The 13,477-nt window shown below is 34.4% G+C and overlaps 1 protein-coding gene across 8 annotated transcripts in view; it reads left to right on the plus strand.

Annotated features, from left to right (window-relative positions):
- The window catches only part of LOC111150336 (lysine demethylase 6A), a 203,904-nt gene that overhangs the window by 76,163 nt on the left and 114,264 nt on the right, over positions 1-13,477 (plus strand). For all 8 annotated transcript variants that reach the window (XM_022507788.1, XM_022507793.1, XM_022507791.1 and 5 more), the window contains exon 4: positions 1,552-1,601. In XM_022507788.1, coding sequence (XP_022363496.1) covers positions 1,552-1,601 — 50 coding nt within the window. The remainder of the gene's footprint in view (positions 1-1,551; positions 1,602-13,477) is intronic.

A 13,477-nucleotide genomic window follows, 5' to 3' on the forward strand; every position in this document is an offset into this window, starting at 1 on the left:
TAGTTTGAGGTCTAATAGTATCCAGCTACTTTCCATTTGTTTCCTCTCCTATCTTCTGTGGGCTTCATACTAAGAATAGTTCCCTTCGTGGTGGCATTTAGTGATATATAGGTTTCCTTGTTCGCATCCAGTAGTAGAGGGAGAATACCTTTCCTATGACTGTCTTTTATAAATCAGTGATGGTTTCTGGACACAAACCTTGTTTGACTATTCTCTTCCAGGTAGAATGATAAGTTGGATTGCTTTTCTTTTTAGAAGACCATTAATCAGTGACCTTTGTGAGCTAGCAACAATCGTGTGAAGAACTAGAAAATGCAGGATGGTTTGTAATCAGTTTTTCACTAAAACTGGACATATTTCTAAATGCCCTTCCAAGGATAGGTTGGTTGGCATCATCTAATGCCAAAAAAGATGAACATGATTTAAATAAGTTACTTGTTCAGATATATGATGATGATTTTGGATAATGCTTCTCTAATTTGAACATATTTAGAAAGTTCTCTGCTTTATATTCACATGTATTTTGGCTGTTTACTGATAAAACACTATGAAAGCGTTACACACGCAGTTCTAGAAAATATTAATTTGCATTTCCCCCCATTTTTATCTACATAAAATTTTACACTTGCGAAATCTTTATTTGAAAAATCTTAAGTCTTTTTTAAATTGAGGTATACTTGATATGTAACATTAGTTTTAGGCATTGAATAATATAATGATTCAATGTATATATTGCAAAAGGAACACAGTAAGTCTACTTACATCCATCACCATACATAGTTAAAAATTTTTTATCTTGTGATGAAAGCTTTTAAGATTTACTCCCTTAGCGACTTTGAAATATGCAATACAGTATTGTTAACTGCAGTCACCATTACACCATTACATCCCCATGACTTATTTATTGCTGAACGGGTTTTTAAAAAGATTCTACCAATTCTAATGTGTGTATGTAATTTTCGGTTTATTTTGTTTTTTAAGCTCCTCACTGAGTTTTTGGATTGACAGGAACTATAATTTTTTCCACAGCCTTTTATGCCTCATGGATTTGGGGGTATGGGATTCCCTATTTTGGAATTGAGTTGGAGTAAGTTAATTGTGGGCTGGATTTTTTTGTTGATTATATGAAAGGAAACATCACAAAAGAAATAGTCCTTTTGCTCTTTGCGGTGGTTGAGCTCTTGATCATTCTTAGAAGTGAGATCCCTTGTGGGAACAAGTAACTCATCACATTCCGAAGTAGAAATTCTTAATCCTTTTATCAGATCTATTTTGTGAGAAGGCCATGTTGATTCAAGAGGTAACCTAGATTCTGTTCAAGATTAGGTCTGAGGTGTGAACAGTTTTACATCCTTGAACCTCCTGTATATTTGATACTTACTATGTCTGACTACAGGATGGGTCCAGATTTCTAAATTGTTTGGTCTTAAATATCACACTCTGTTTGAAGGTGGGGTATGATGGGAAGCTTATTGTGATGTTTCTTAAAACTTGTATTATTGATTTGGCGTGGGACATAATTGCAACTCATACTTATTTTCCCTCTTTCAGCATTATCTGCATACCAGAGGTACTACAGTTTACAATCTGACTACTGGAAGGTTAGTGAACATTTGCATGTTTGTTTCCTACTTGTTTTTTGGTCTGATTACTACTGGTTATGCTCAGAATGAATTGTGCTCTTTTTTTTCTTTGTTTTGTTAATTACTTTAAAAAACACCATAAGGAAAGAGGATTGGAAAGGCAAATGTTGTTTGCATTATCTTGTATGAACCACCTTGTATTTTATTAAAAGAGATAGATTACTCTGACACAGATTATTGGCCAAAGATGATCCTAAGTGTAAGAATTTAAAAGCAAGTAAAACCAAATGGCAACAAAATGATTCTTTGTTGGTTTGTTTGTTTTGTCTTAAGTTGGTACCTGGGAATAAAAGAAGGCTTTTATTAGATGTGTAAGATGGGTTTATAAGACTGAAAAGGCAAGGAACAATGGGCAAATTATAATAGGAATCTTTCTTAGTATAGTCTGTCTATAATTGGAACTCTGAGGACAGCTGAACCTAACCATTTTTTAAAAGACTTATCTAAATGGAGAACTGTGAGTCATCCATTTTCTTAAAGCAGTTCATATAGTTACCTGGGCAGGTTAATCTTCACATCATGTTTATTTTTAAGCATAAGTTTATTGATGAGTGGAGTTTCTTTATCTGAATTGTCATTTTGTATTTTTAAGGTATATTTTGTTTTTCCATCACCTAGTTTTTCTTTTCGATTTGTGGAAGTTTTAACAATACATTTTGGTAATTTAAAAAATGTATTGAAAATACTTTTCCTTTCTGTGGCTTACCTTTACTTAAATTAAAAGCTTGTGGAAGTGTAATTTTTACATAGCATAAAATTCAACTGTTTTAACTATGCAGTTCAGTGACTTTTAGTGAATTTTCAGAGTTGTACAATCATAACCATAGTCTTATTCTAGGACATGTCCATTTCCCCATAATGAAACCTCATGCCCAACCTCTGGCAGGTACTACTCTACTTTGTGTCTCTGTATATTTGTATTTTCTGGATATTTCCTATACATGGTAGCATAGGTGTTTTTTTGTGACTGACTTCTTTCACTTAGCTTGTTTTCAAGGTTGATCCATTCATAGCATGTTTAATACGTTCTTCTTATTATATAATATTCCATTGTATGGATATACCACATTTTATTCATTTATTAGTTGATGGGCATTTTAGTTGTCACTTTTTGGCCATTGCGAACAATGCTGCCATGAATATTTGTGTTGTCAAGTTTTGTGTGGACATAGATTTTCAGTTCTAGGGTAGATAGCCAGGAATGGAATTACTGAGTTGTAGGGTAAATCTACTTTTAACATTTTAAGAAACTGTTTCCCAAAGTGGCTATAAGGTTTTACGTTCTTGCCAGCAGTGTTATGAGGGTTTCAGTTTCTCCATGTCTTGTCAGAAGTTGTAATAGTTCAGTTTTTGAGTGTAGCCATCATAGTGGGTGTGAAGTAGCATCTTCTTATGGTTTTTATTTCCATTTGTCAAATGACTGATGATATTTAGCATCTTTTTATGAACGCATTGGCTGTTTGTATATATTCTGTGCAAACCCTGTGCCCTTGTTTTTTATATATGTATATGTTGTCAGAGATCTTTATACATTCTGGATACAGTCTCTTCCCAGATACATAATTTGCAAATAGTTTTCAAGGTCTGTGGCTTGTATTTTCACTTTCTTGGCAGTATATTTTTGAAGTCCATCAAAATTTGAATTTTGATGCTGTCCAAAAATTTGAATTTTGATGCTGTCTACTGCAATAAGTAGTACAAGTGTCTTTTCATATTTTTATTAGTGAGTGATTCTTTGCTGTGTAAGTGGGATCCTTTATAAGGGTAAGTGTTCAATATAGCTCCTTTGGGATTGCTGATTTCCCCTTGGTCTTAACCAAGAGAGTTTATGTTAGCAGGCTTTTTGTATCTGATAGGTGAGAAATTGTGCTTATTGTTGTGTTTGTTTGTTTGTTTTTGCTTATTGTTGTTTTAATTTGCATTTTTCTTAATTGTTAAAGTTGAGTTTTTTGAAATTAAATTTTAAAGACTATTTTTCTTTGAAACCTCTGTTCATATCTCTTGCCTAATTTTCTATTATTGGGTGGGCCATTGTTTTATTTTTCTGTTTTATGTAGCTGTATTTTGTAGGAAGTATTTATCCTTTATCTGGAGTACAACAAGTTGCAGTTTGACATTGTTGTTTTGCTTTGCTTTTGTGTATTTGTTTTTGCCTATGTAGAAGTCTTTTCTTTGCAGTCAAATTTATCAGTCTTTTCCTACTTTGAGTTCTAGGACAGGTTTTTTCCTTATTCCCAGGTGTTAAAAAAATTCACCAACATACTCTTTTAGTACTTGAATGGTTTTTGTTTTTTAATTTAAATCTCTGATCCATTTGAGATTTAAGTCACCCTTGATTTATACTGTGAGGAACATCTAAGTTCATCTTTTTCCTTATGACTAATTATCCTAACACAACATACTGTTAAAAACATCTCTTTTCCTCCACTAATTTGAGATGTTGTCTTAATTGTACGCTAAATTTTCATTTGCGATTTTGTCCGCTTATGGATTTTCTGGTCTATTTTGTTAGTCTGTTTATTAACTAATTACCATACTAATAAACTTACAGAGATTTTATAATGTATTTTAATATATAGTAGCTCTCTGGCACCCTTTCCCATTGTTCTTGCTTTTAGGATTTCCTTGACTGTCCTTTCTTGGTGGTTTTTCCAAATAAACTATGTAATTAAGTTGTTTAGCTCCACAAAAATATCTGATTATTTTTTCCCCCAGCTTTTTTGAGGTATAACTTACATAATTTTAAGTGTATAAGCTTGCTGTGTTTCAGCAGTTTATATGAGGTTGTGTAACCATTACTACAATTAGGATACAGAATATCTCTATCATTCAGTGTTCCCTTGTGCCCCCTTTACAGCTGATGTCCATTCTTGCTTGACCCCCTGGTCCCAGGCAGTTAGTTATTTGCTTTCTATCTCTCTAGTTTTGCCTTTTCTAGAATGCCTCACAACTAGATCCAAGCAGAATGTATTCTTTTGTTTTTGATGTCTTTCATTTAGCATGCTATTTTTGAGACTCATCCATGTTGTGTGTATTAATATTGTGTTCTTTTTAATCTTTAAGTAGTATTTCATAGAATGATTCTGTCACAGTTATTCCATTTATCAGTTGTTAGACATTTGTGTTGTATCTAGCTTTAGGTAAATATAAATGAAATTCTGTGAACATTTATCTTTGTATGGATATAGGTTTTCATTTTTCTTGGTACATGTATATAGGATTTGGAAATGCTGGGTCCCATTGCAGTTAATAGGCTTAATTACCAACCTGTTTTCCATAGTGGCTGTAGCATTTTACATTCCAGCTAGCAACATTTGATTTCCCTAGTTCTACATCTTGGATAGTACCTGGTATTGTCACTCTCTTTTAACTTTAGCCATTCTAGTAGGTAAGTAGTGGTTTTTCATCTTCGTTTTATCTACATTTTCCTGATGACAGTGATGTTCAGTATCTTCTATGTGCTATTGGCCTTTAGTATACTTTCTTTGCTAAATTACCTGATCACATCTTTTGCTCATTTCTAACTTTTTTTTTGGGGGGGGGGCCCTCAGTTGAGTTGTATGGGCCATTTACATATTCTGGAGGAAAGCCCTTTGTCAGATACATGTTTTGGAAATATTTTCTCACATTCTGTGGCTTGCCATTTTTTCCCCTCTCAATTGTGCCTTTGAAAAGCAAAGCTGAAATTGGTCCCTGTATTCAGACAGAAGGCAGGGAAAGACCAGTGAAAGGGGCTGGCCCACTGCAGGTTGGAAGATAGCACTTTTAATAAGCAAAGGAAACTTATAGTTGAGGCTTGTCTTGGGCAGCAGCAAGATGAATGGATCCCTGAACCTACTTGCCAAGTCTTAAAAGTTTATAAAGAGGCCTTAACTGGGCTTAGTCACATATACTGTGCAAGAGTTCTTTTCGATGGCATAACCCAACAATAATTTTCGGATTACTGTTTTCTGTTGTAACTCTAGTTTCCTTTTAATAACTGTAGAACTGGTGATGAAGTATAACCTCTTTTATTCCTAATATTTTTGTTTCTTGATCAGCTTGGCTAGAGGTTTATCAATTTTATTGATTTTTTAAAAAAAAAGATTTTGTTTATTTATTTGACAGAGAGACAGAACAGGAATGCAAGCAGGGGCAGTGGGAGAGGGAAAGCAGGCTTCCCACTGAGCCAGGGAGCCCTATGTGGGGCTCCATCCCAGGACCCTGGGATCATGACCTGAGCCAAAGGCAGAGGCTTGACGACTGAGCCACCTAGGCGCCCCCATTTTATTGATCTTTGCAAAAATCTTTGTTTCATAGATTTTTTTTCTTCTTTCAGTATTGTTTTATATTTAATTGATTTCTGATTGTCTTTATTTGTTCTGCTTACTTTCTGTTTAATTTTCTCTTATTTAGGTAGAAGCTTAGATGAGTGATTTTCTTTTTCCTCTAGTATAAGTATTTAAAGGTATCTATTTTTGTTAGCATTGCTTTAATTGTATACCACACATTTTTATATTTTGTATTTTTGTTAACCTTTTATTTGAAAATGTCTTCTACTTTCTCTTTCTTCTGACCCATTGGTTGTTTGGATACATGTTGTATAATTTCAAAATATTTGGGTTATTTTAGATATCTCATTGTTAGTGATTTCTAATTCTATTTTATTTATATAGCATACTTTGTATGATTTCATTCTTTTGAAATATATTAAGACTTTATTGGTTTAGCACTTGGGCATAGCCACAGGATTTGTATTTGTTGGTTGTACCTATGCTATAAACAAAGGTAAAGGCAGTTGATAGTGTATTTCAAATTTCTGTCTTTGATGATTTTTGTCTGTGTCATTTGCTGAGTTATTGCTTAATGATTGTGGAATTGTCTTTTAATTTTGCCCTTTTTAAAAAAATACATTTTGAAGTTTTCTTACTTGTATATATACTTTCCTGATTGTTATTTTTACCTGGTGAATTAACCCTTTTGTCATGATAAAATACTGTTTTTACCTCTGGTAATTCCTTTTGTCTTGACATGTTTTCTATCTAATTTTAATATAGACATTCTGTCCTTCTTAGGCTTGTTATTATGTGATACATCTTTTTTCTCTTCTTTCCAACCTGTTGGTAACTTTATATTTACAGTTCTTTTTTTGTAGATAACTTATAAGTAGATAACTTATAAGGGTCTTGTTTTTTATGCAGTCTCAGAATCTCTCTTTTTTACTTGCACTGTTAAACCATTCACAGTAATGTACTCATTTATATGATAGGGTTTGCGTCTTTGATTTTTCCTTTTCTGTTTGTCCTCTCAGTTTCTTGGTCTTACGTTCTTCCTTACCTACTTTCCCTATCCTTTTTTGATATTTGAATGTTTTACAATTTCACTTTACTTTTCCTGTTGTCCATTTTAGCTCTGCTTTTCATTATTCGTTCACTGGGATTATAGTATATACCTTTAATTTTTCACAGTCAAGTCTCAGTTAACATTGTGTCAATTCACCTAAGATGTGGAAAGTTTTCAGTTACTTAAGTCCACTTCTTACCCATCCATGACCTTTATGTGATAGTAGTTATATCTATTAAATTTACATTATTAACTCCACAAGATGATTTTTTTTGCTTTGAACAGGTCCATATATTACAGTGACAATAGTAATGGTTTGTATTTACCTATATGGTTACCATTTCTGATATTCTTCATGCACTATTATTTTCTTCTAGGCTGAAGAACTTTGGTTAGCATTTCTTATAGTAAAGATCTGGCAGAGATGAGTTTCTTTTATCCGAAAATATTTTTTTGACTTCATTTTTAAAGGGCATTTTTGCTGGTTATGGAATTATGGCATGGCTTGCCTTTTTAAAGTGAAGTCTACCTCTTTGCCTTCCTCTTTTTGATGAGAAATCGGCTCTTAATTGTACCACTGTCCCAGTACACAGTTTGTTTGGTTCTTTCATGATTTGCTTGTTATCTTTGGCTTCCTATAGTTTGATCATGATTTATCTCTGCCTGATCATTTCATATTTATCCTGCTGGAGCATTTTTGAATTTGCATTACATAGGGGAAATTTTTATCATTATTTCCTCAAATAATTTTTTGTTCATTCTTTGTCCTTTTCTCCTGGGGATCCAACTCCATGTAGGTTAGATAATTTGTTTTTATATAAATGCCCCTGAGGGGCTCTTATTTTTTTTCTTTGTGTTCTTTACATTGGATAATTTATTTTTCTGTTTTGAAGTTTATTCTTTTCTTTGCTGTCATTTAATTATTAGTTCAGTCCATTGAATTTTATTTCAGATATGGTGTTTTTCAGTTACAGATTTTCCGTTGGGTTCTTTTTTTATTATTATTTCTCTTTCGCTGTTCAGATTTCCTGTCTTTTTAATTATGAGCATGCTTTATTGATGACAATTAGAATAGGAACTGTAAAATCCTTATCTGCCATTTTCTTTTTTTTAATTAAAAAAAAATTTTTTTAGAAGATTGTATTTATTTACTTGACAGAAAGAGAAAGCCTGTGTGCACACAAGCAGGCAGTGGAGGGGGAGGGACAAGCTGGCTTTCCACTGAGCAAGGGAGCCTGATGTGGAGCTTTATACTAGGACCTCAGGATCATGATCCAAGCCAAAGGAAGATGCTTAACCGACGGAGCCACCCACGTACCCCTTGTCTGCCATATTCTAACATCTTTATCATTTTGGATTTGGTTTCAGTTGATTTTCTTCTTTCCTGAGAATATGTTCTGTTTTCCTGGATCTTTGTATGTTTTGTAATTTTGTGTTAGGAATTGGACATTATGAAAATTATGCTAACTCTTGGTTCTATTATTTCCTTCTAGGGAGGTCCCCCCACCTTTCTCTTTTATCAGGCAGTTATCTTTATTGGATTTGAACTGCAAACTCAACTTTCTTCCAGTGGCAACTTAAGTATCAATTTAGATCTTTTGTCTTTAATTTAGCTCTAAGTCTCTAACTTGGATCCAGGAGTCAGTCAGACATGTGGATAGACAGAATTTAGAATTCTCTGGCTCTTTCTTTTTTGGAATTTCCCTTTATTTAGTGGGTTGTGATTTCTCCTGGTTCTAGTCTTAAGGTGTTCTATATTAGAAAGACTGCTTTTTCTACTACTGACCCGCTCTCACATGTGCTCTACCTGGCAGCAAGTTTTAATAACTGGGAAAATGGAACTCAACCCATACAACTTTCCTTCTCTAAGCATGGCCTTTCATATTAGTTTCCTATTGTTGTTTTAACAACTTACCACACATTTAGTGGCTAAAAACACAAATTTAATTATCTTACAGTTTTGAAAGTCAGAATCCCAAATGAGTCTTAGGTAAGTCAAATTGTCATTAGGGCTTGTTCTTTCTGGAGGTTCTGTTACAGAACCTCTTGCCTTTTCTAGCTTCTGAAGTTTTCCCACATTCTTTTGGCTCATGGCTCTGTATCTTACTGCATTTTGTCTCCTCATTGCCTTCTTTGGCCTTCAACTTTCTTGCCTCCCTCTTACTAAGGACTCTTGAGATTACATCCGGTCTAACCTGGGTAGTTCAGGATGATAACCTTAACCATCTAACAATCCATTTAATTACAACTGCAGAGTATCTTTTGCCGTGTAAGGTAAATATTCTCAGTTTGGGGATTGAGGATATAGACGTTTTAGGGGGCACTGTTCAGACTACCACATCTTTCCACTAGAATCTGCCTGTTTCTGTTTACTCTTCAGTGCCTTTAGTTAGCTGCTTTATTTTATGTATTACAAATTCTATAAACCAGTTATTTTATAGTTACTCTCTCTAGGAGAGTCTTCACCAGTGTCATCTTACGTATTAGCCTATTTATTGGAAGCAGTGGTGTGATAACGTATTAATACCATTTTGCTTGCTTTTGAACTTAATAAAAATGTAATTGTGCAGCATATTTTAAAGTCTTGTCTTCTTTCAGTCAGTACTGTGTATGTTAGATTCATCCCTGTAGTTGTATATTGCAATAGTTTGTTTTCATTGCTGTATAATACTTCATTATATGACTGTGCCACGATTTATTCATTTTGTTGTAGAAAGAATTTGGTTTTTAATGAATTTAGACTGTTACTGATTGTAACTTTGCAAGTTCTTTATGCCCTGGTCGTTGTCTGATGCCTGAAAACAGATTTAAAACAATATTTTGGCCAGCCTTTCTAGCTATAATTACTTGGGTAGAAGAAGGAATTGGGATTTAAGTCCAAAACAGATTAGTCTCCCATTGCCAGTCATGGAACTCCCCTCTAATCTTACCTATACAAGGAAAACTAAATGTAAAATTTGTTATTTAAAAACCTACTATAGATATTTTGAATAATAAGAGAACATAATTATGGGATCCCCCGTACATGGAATACTAATTAGCCATCAGAATCATTTATTATTGATAGTTTCTAATTGTACAGAGTTCTTAACAGGCATTTTGAGATCCTCCCAGGTGTCAAAAGCTGACTGCCCAAATACCAAGAACACATAGGCTGAGTTTATTGCTTACTGTGTTTAAGAAGAACACCACCTCTGCAAAGCTTTGTTGGTATCCTAGGGAAGAAGATAAAGTCAGAATTGATTGAGAATTGAAACTTTAAGACAAGTCTTTCAGTTTGGAAGCTTCATTGTGTAAGAATCTCTACAAATGTAACAGTCTAGAAATGGTGGTTATAGCAAGCAAGGAATTTGAGTTAAGGGATTCAAAGAATCTTGGGCCTCAAACTACTGTTAATGCTTTTCATTGAAGAGTTGGATTGTTATAATAATGGACTATGTGCCTGGGCAGAAGACATGGAAAAGTAAAGTTATGCTAATGAAAACCAAGGACTAGCAAAGTCAAGTTAAGATAGACTTTCAGGTGTGGGTTAGGTTCTCAGGTCCAGGCTAAGTGTGGGGGTAGACGTTTTTGAATCTCTCAGGATTCAAGAACTTGTACCAGATTTGTCACTTAAAGACATTAATGCTACTTCCTTTAATTTCTGTTTTCTAAACATCAATAAACAACGTAACACTTAATACTGTTGTTGTTGTTGTTTTTAAGATTTTATTTATTTATTTGACAGAGAGAGAGAGAGAGAGAGAGATCACAAGTAGGCAGAGAGGCAGGTAGAGAGACGGGGGGTGGGGGAAGCAGGTTCCTTGCTGAGCAGAGAGCCCAATGTGGGGTTACACTGAGCCACCCAGGCACCCCGTAACAGTGTTATTTGTGAGGGTGGTAGTGATCAGAATTCATGTTCATGACTATGATTTTTAGGTTTAACTTTTTATATTTATAGTTTTGTCTAATTTTGTGTGATTTATACCCACAGTGTATTGTAAGTTGAAGAATATATGATGGATTTTTAAAAAATGACTGAGATAATTATCTCTTGAGTTTTAGTTGCACTTCTTTCTTCAAACCTGTCCTCTATAATTAGAGCTTCTAAAATAAAGTGATTTGCCATTCTGTAGGCCCCAGTTCTTTATCTGAAATTCTTGCATCCAGAATTATGTAGAGTTGGGTGGATTTTTTTTTTCCCGGATTTTAGAAACATAATAATGCATTTACTGTGTTAAATAAGATCCCCTGTGGTAACAACTATTTACATCTCTGCAGTGATAGTACGATTGGTTATATTAAGGGGTAATTAAATAAAGACTTCCTGTCAGTTCAAGTCAGGGTTTTCCTATCTAAAGTGTTTTGGTGGCTGATTCATGATCACTTTTAGTTTTTGTTAGAGCCTTTTGGAATTCAGAATAAACAATTAGGTATCGTTGATCTATAAACCATGATTAAATATTAATTTTTGTTTAACATTTCAAAATTCAATAGTGTTTATTATGTAATTAAAAATTTTATTTCTGGAGAGCTCATATTTTTTCTTACCTAGTTCAGTACAAATGAGTCATTTTTGAAAGAGTGAAAATTTGCCAGTTGTCTCATGACTATTCTATCATGCCATTACATGTTGACTATTACTGATTATAATAAATACCTTTGTAATGCTAGCTAATAATAAAAGCTTACTTACTTAACAACTCTATTTACCATGAAGAAATGGCATAATGATTAAAAAAAACAATGTAGGGAAGAAAAGCTTTCTTCTGACTACTAAGGTTCATGGCTAGGGCCTGTGAATTACCTAAAACAGGCAGATTAACAGGAGGGAAAAAAATAGTCGACACATGCAATGCATATACCTGTGGGAGAATTAAGTGATGTATAACTCCAAGGGTGGCTAGAATTTGGAGCTATATACCAACTTAGTAGGTTATGAGAGGGAGAAAGGGTGCTTAAAGGAAAACAGCTTTTTTGGGAAAATAAATGAGCCCTTAAGAGAATAGATGGGAGATACTATAGTCTTGTGACAGAGTCAGAGTTCCTCTCTTGGCGGGAGTTTATGACACTTGGGTTCTTTTAGGAGGCTCTGCTTTTAACATAGGAGAGATTCGAGGAACTCAGTTGTCTTCAGCTCAAAATAACTCTTAGCCAAGGTGTCATACTTTTGGAGTACTATGTCCTGATCCCCTTCAACAATAGCAGCAAAACCTAAGGTCTTTTCATGAGTCAGAAAGTTTAGAAATTGCTGTTATGGTTTATAGTATGAAGTAGAAAGGAATAAAAAAAATTGCGTGTATGCTGGTAATGCTGCTATGTATTTGAGTATACAGATAGTAGATGGTAAGCTGCATGTTAAAATGTGAAGAAGTTCTGTTGCTTCCTGATGACTTCTATTAAGTAGACTTTATTAAATAATTCTGATACATTTTTATTTATAATTGTAAACTTTTAAAATACACAAAACCTACTCTTTCTCCTTTTCACCCCCACGTGAATTTAAGAAAAGAAAGAAAAGCTTCTGAATTATGGTAGTACGCTTATCTAAAAGAACCATTGATTAAAAGCTGCAGAAACTAGGGAACTCTTGGAATCTGCGCTCATCTTCTGACTTTTCAGTAACTTTTTCTATTATACTAGTTACGTCAGTCACTAACTTGGCTTTTACATTCATAGACAAGGGCTTTGTTGGCAATACAGAGATAGTAAGATCCTGCTTTCAAGTTGCCCATATTCTTGTGAGGGGAGACGCAAATGAGCATATGTTTTTGGTAAGTGATATATTGGAGGTGTTGAGGGCCATGAGGGGAGAAGTGTGTGTCTTTGAATAAAGGATGTGGGAAAGTTTGAGGGTTTAGAAAGGCTCCACAGAGAAGTTGCAATTTGAGGGGAGGATGAATGGCAGTTTTCTAGCTAGGTGACCGGGAGAGGCTTTCCAAGAAGAGAACTGAGCCAACACATGAAAGTACAATCAGTAGGTGTTTAGGGAACTCTCAAGTTCTTGGTCTAGAGCAGAGGTGCAAAAACTTTAGAATGAAATAGTAAATTTTTTTTTTAAAAGATTTTATTTATTTATTTGACAGACAGAGATCACAAGTAGACAGAGAGGCAGGCAGAGATAGAGAGAGAGAGAGAGAGAGAGAGAGAGGGAAGCAGGCTCCCTGCTGAGCAGAGAGCCCGATGCGGGACTCGATCCCAGGACCCTGAGATCATGACCTGAGCCGAAGGCAGTGGCTTAACCCACTGAGCCACCCAGGTGACCCGAAATAGTAAATGTTTTAGACTTTGTGGGCCAAGAGGCAACATCAGCTGTTTTGTAGGTATGTAACTAATGAGTTACAAAATAACCATTATAAAATGTCAAAATTATTTTTAGCTCTTGGGCTTTAAAGAAAAAATTTGGCTGTAGTTTGTGGACTACTGTTTTAGAGCTTGGGGTTATTTTTGGGGGTATAGGACTCAAAAGTATGGAAAGAAAGGCAAGGGCCAGATAGATAGTAAATGAGTTTATAACAAGTAGCACAGATCTG

Source organism: Enhydra lutris, unplaced genomic scaffold, assembly GCF_002288905.1.
Source record: "Enhydra lutris kenyoni isolate GAN:26980312 unplaced genomic scaffold, ASM228890v2 scaffoldscaffold23, whole genome shotgun sequence".
Taxonomy (NCBI): Eukaryota; Metazoa; Chordata; class Mammalia; order Carnivora; family Mustelidae; genus Enhydra; species Enhydra lutris.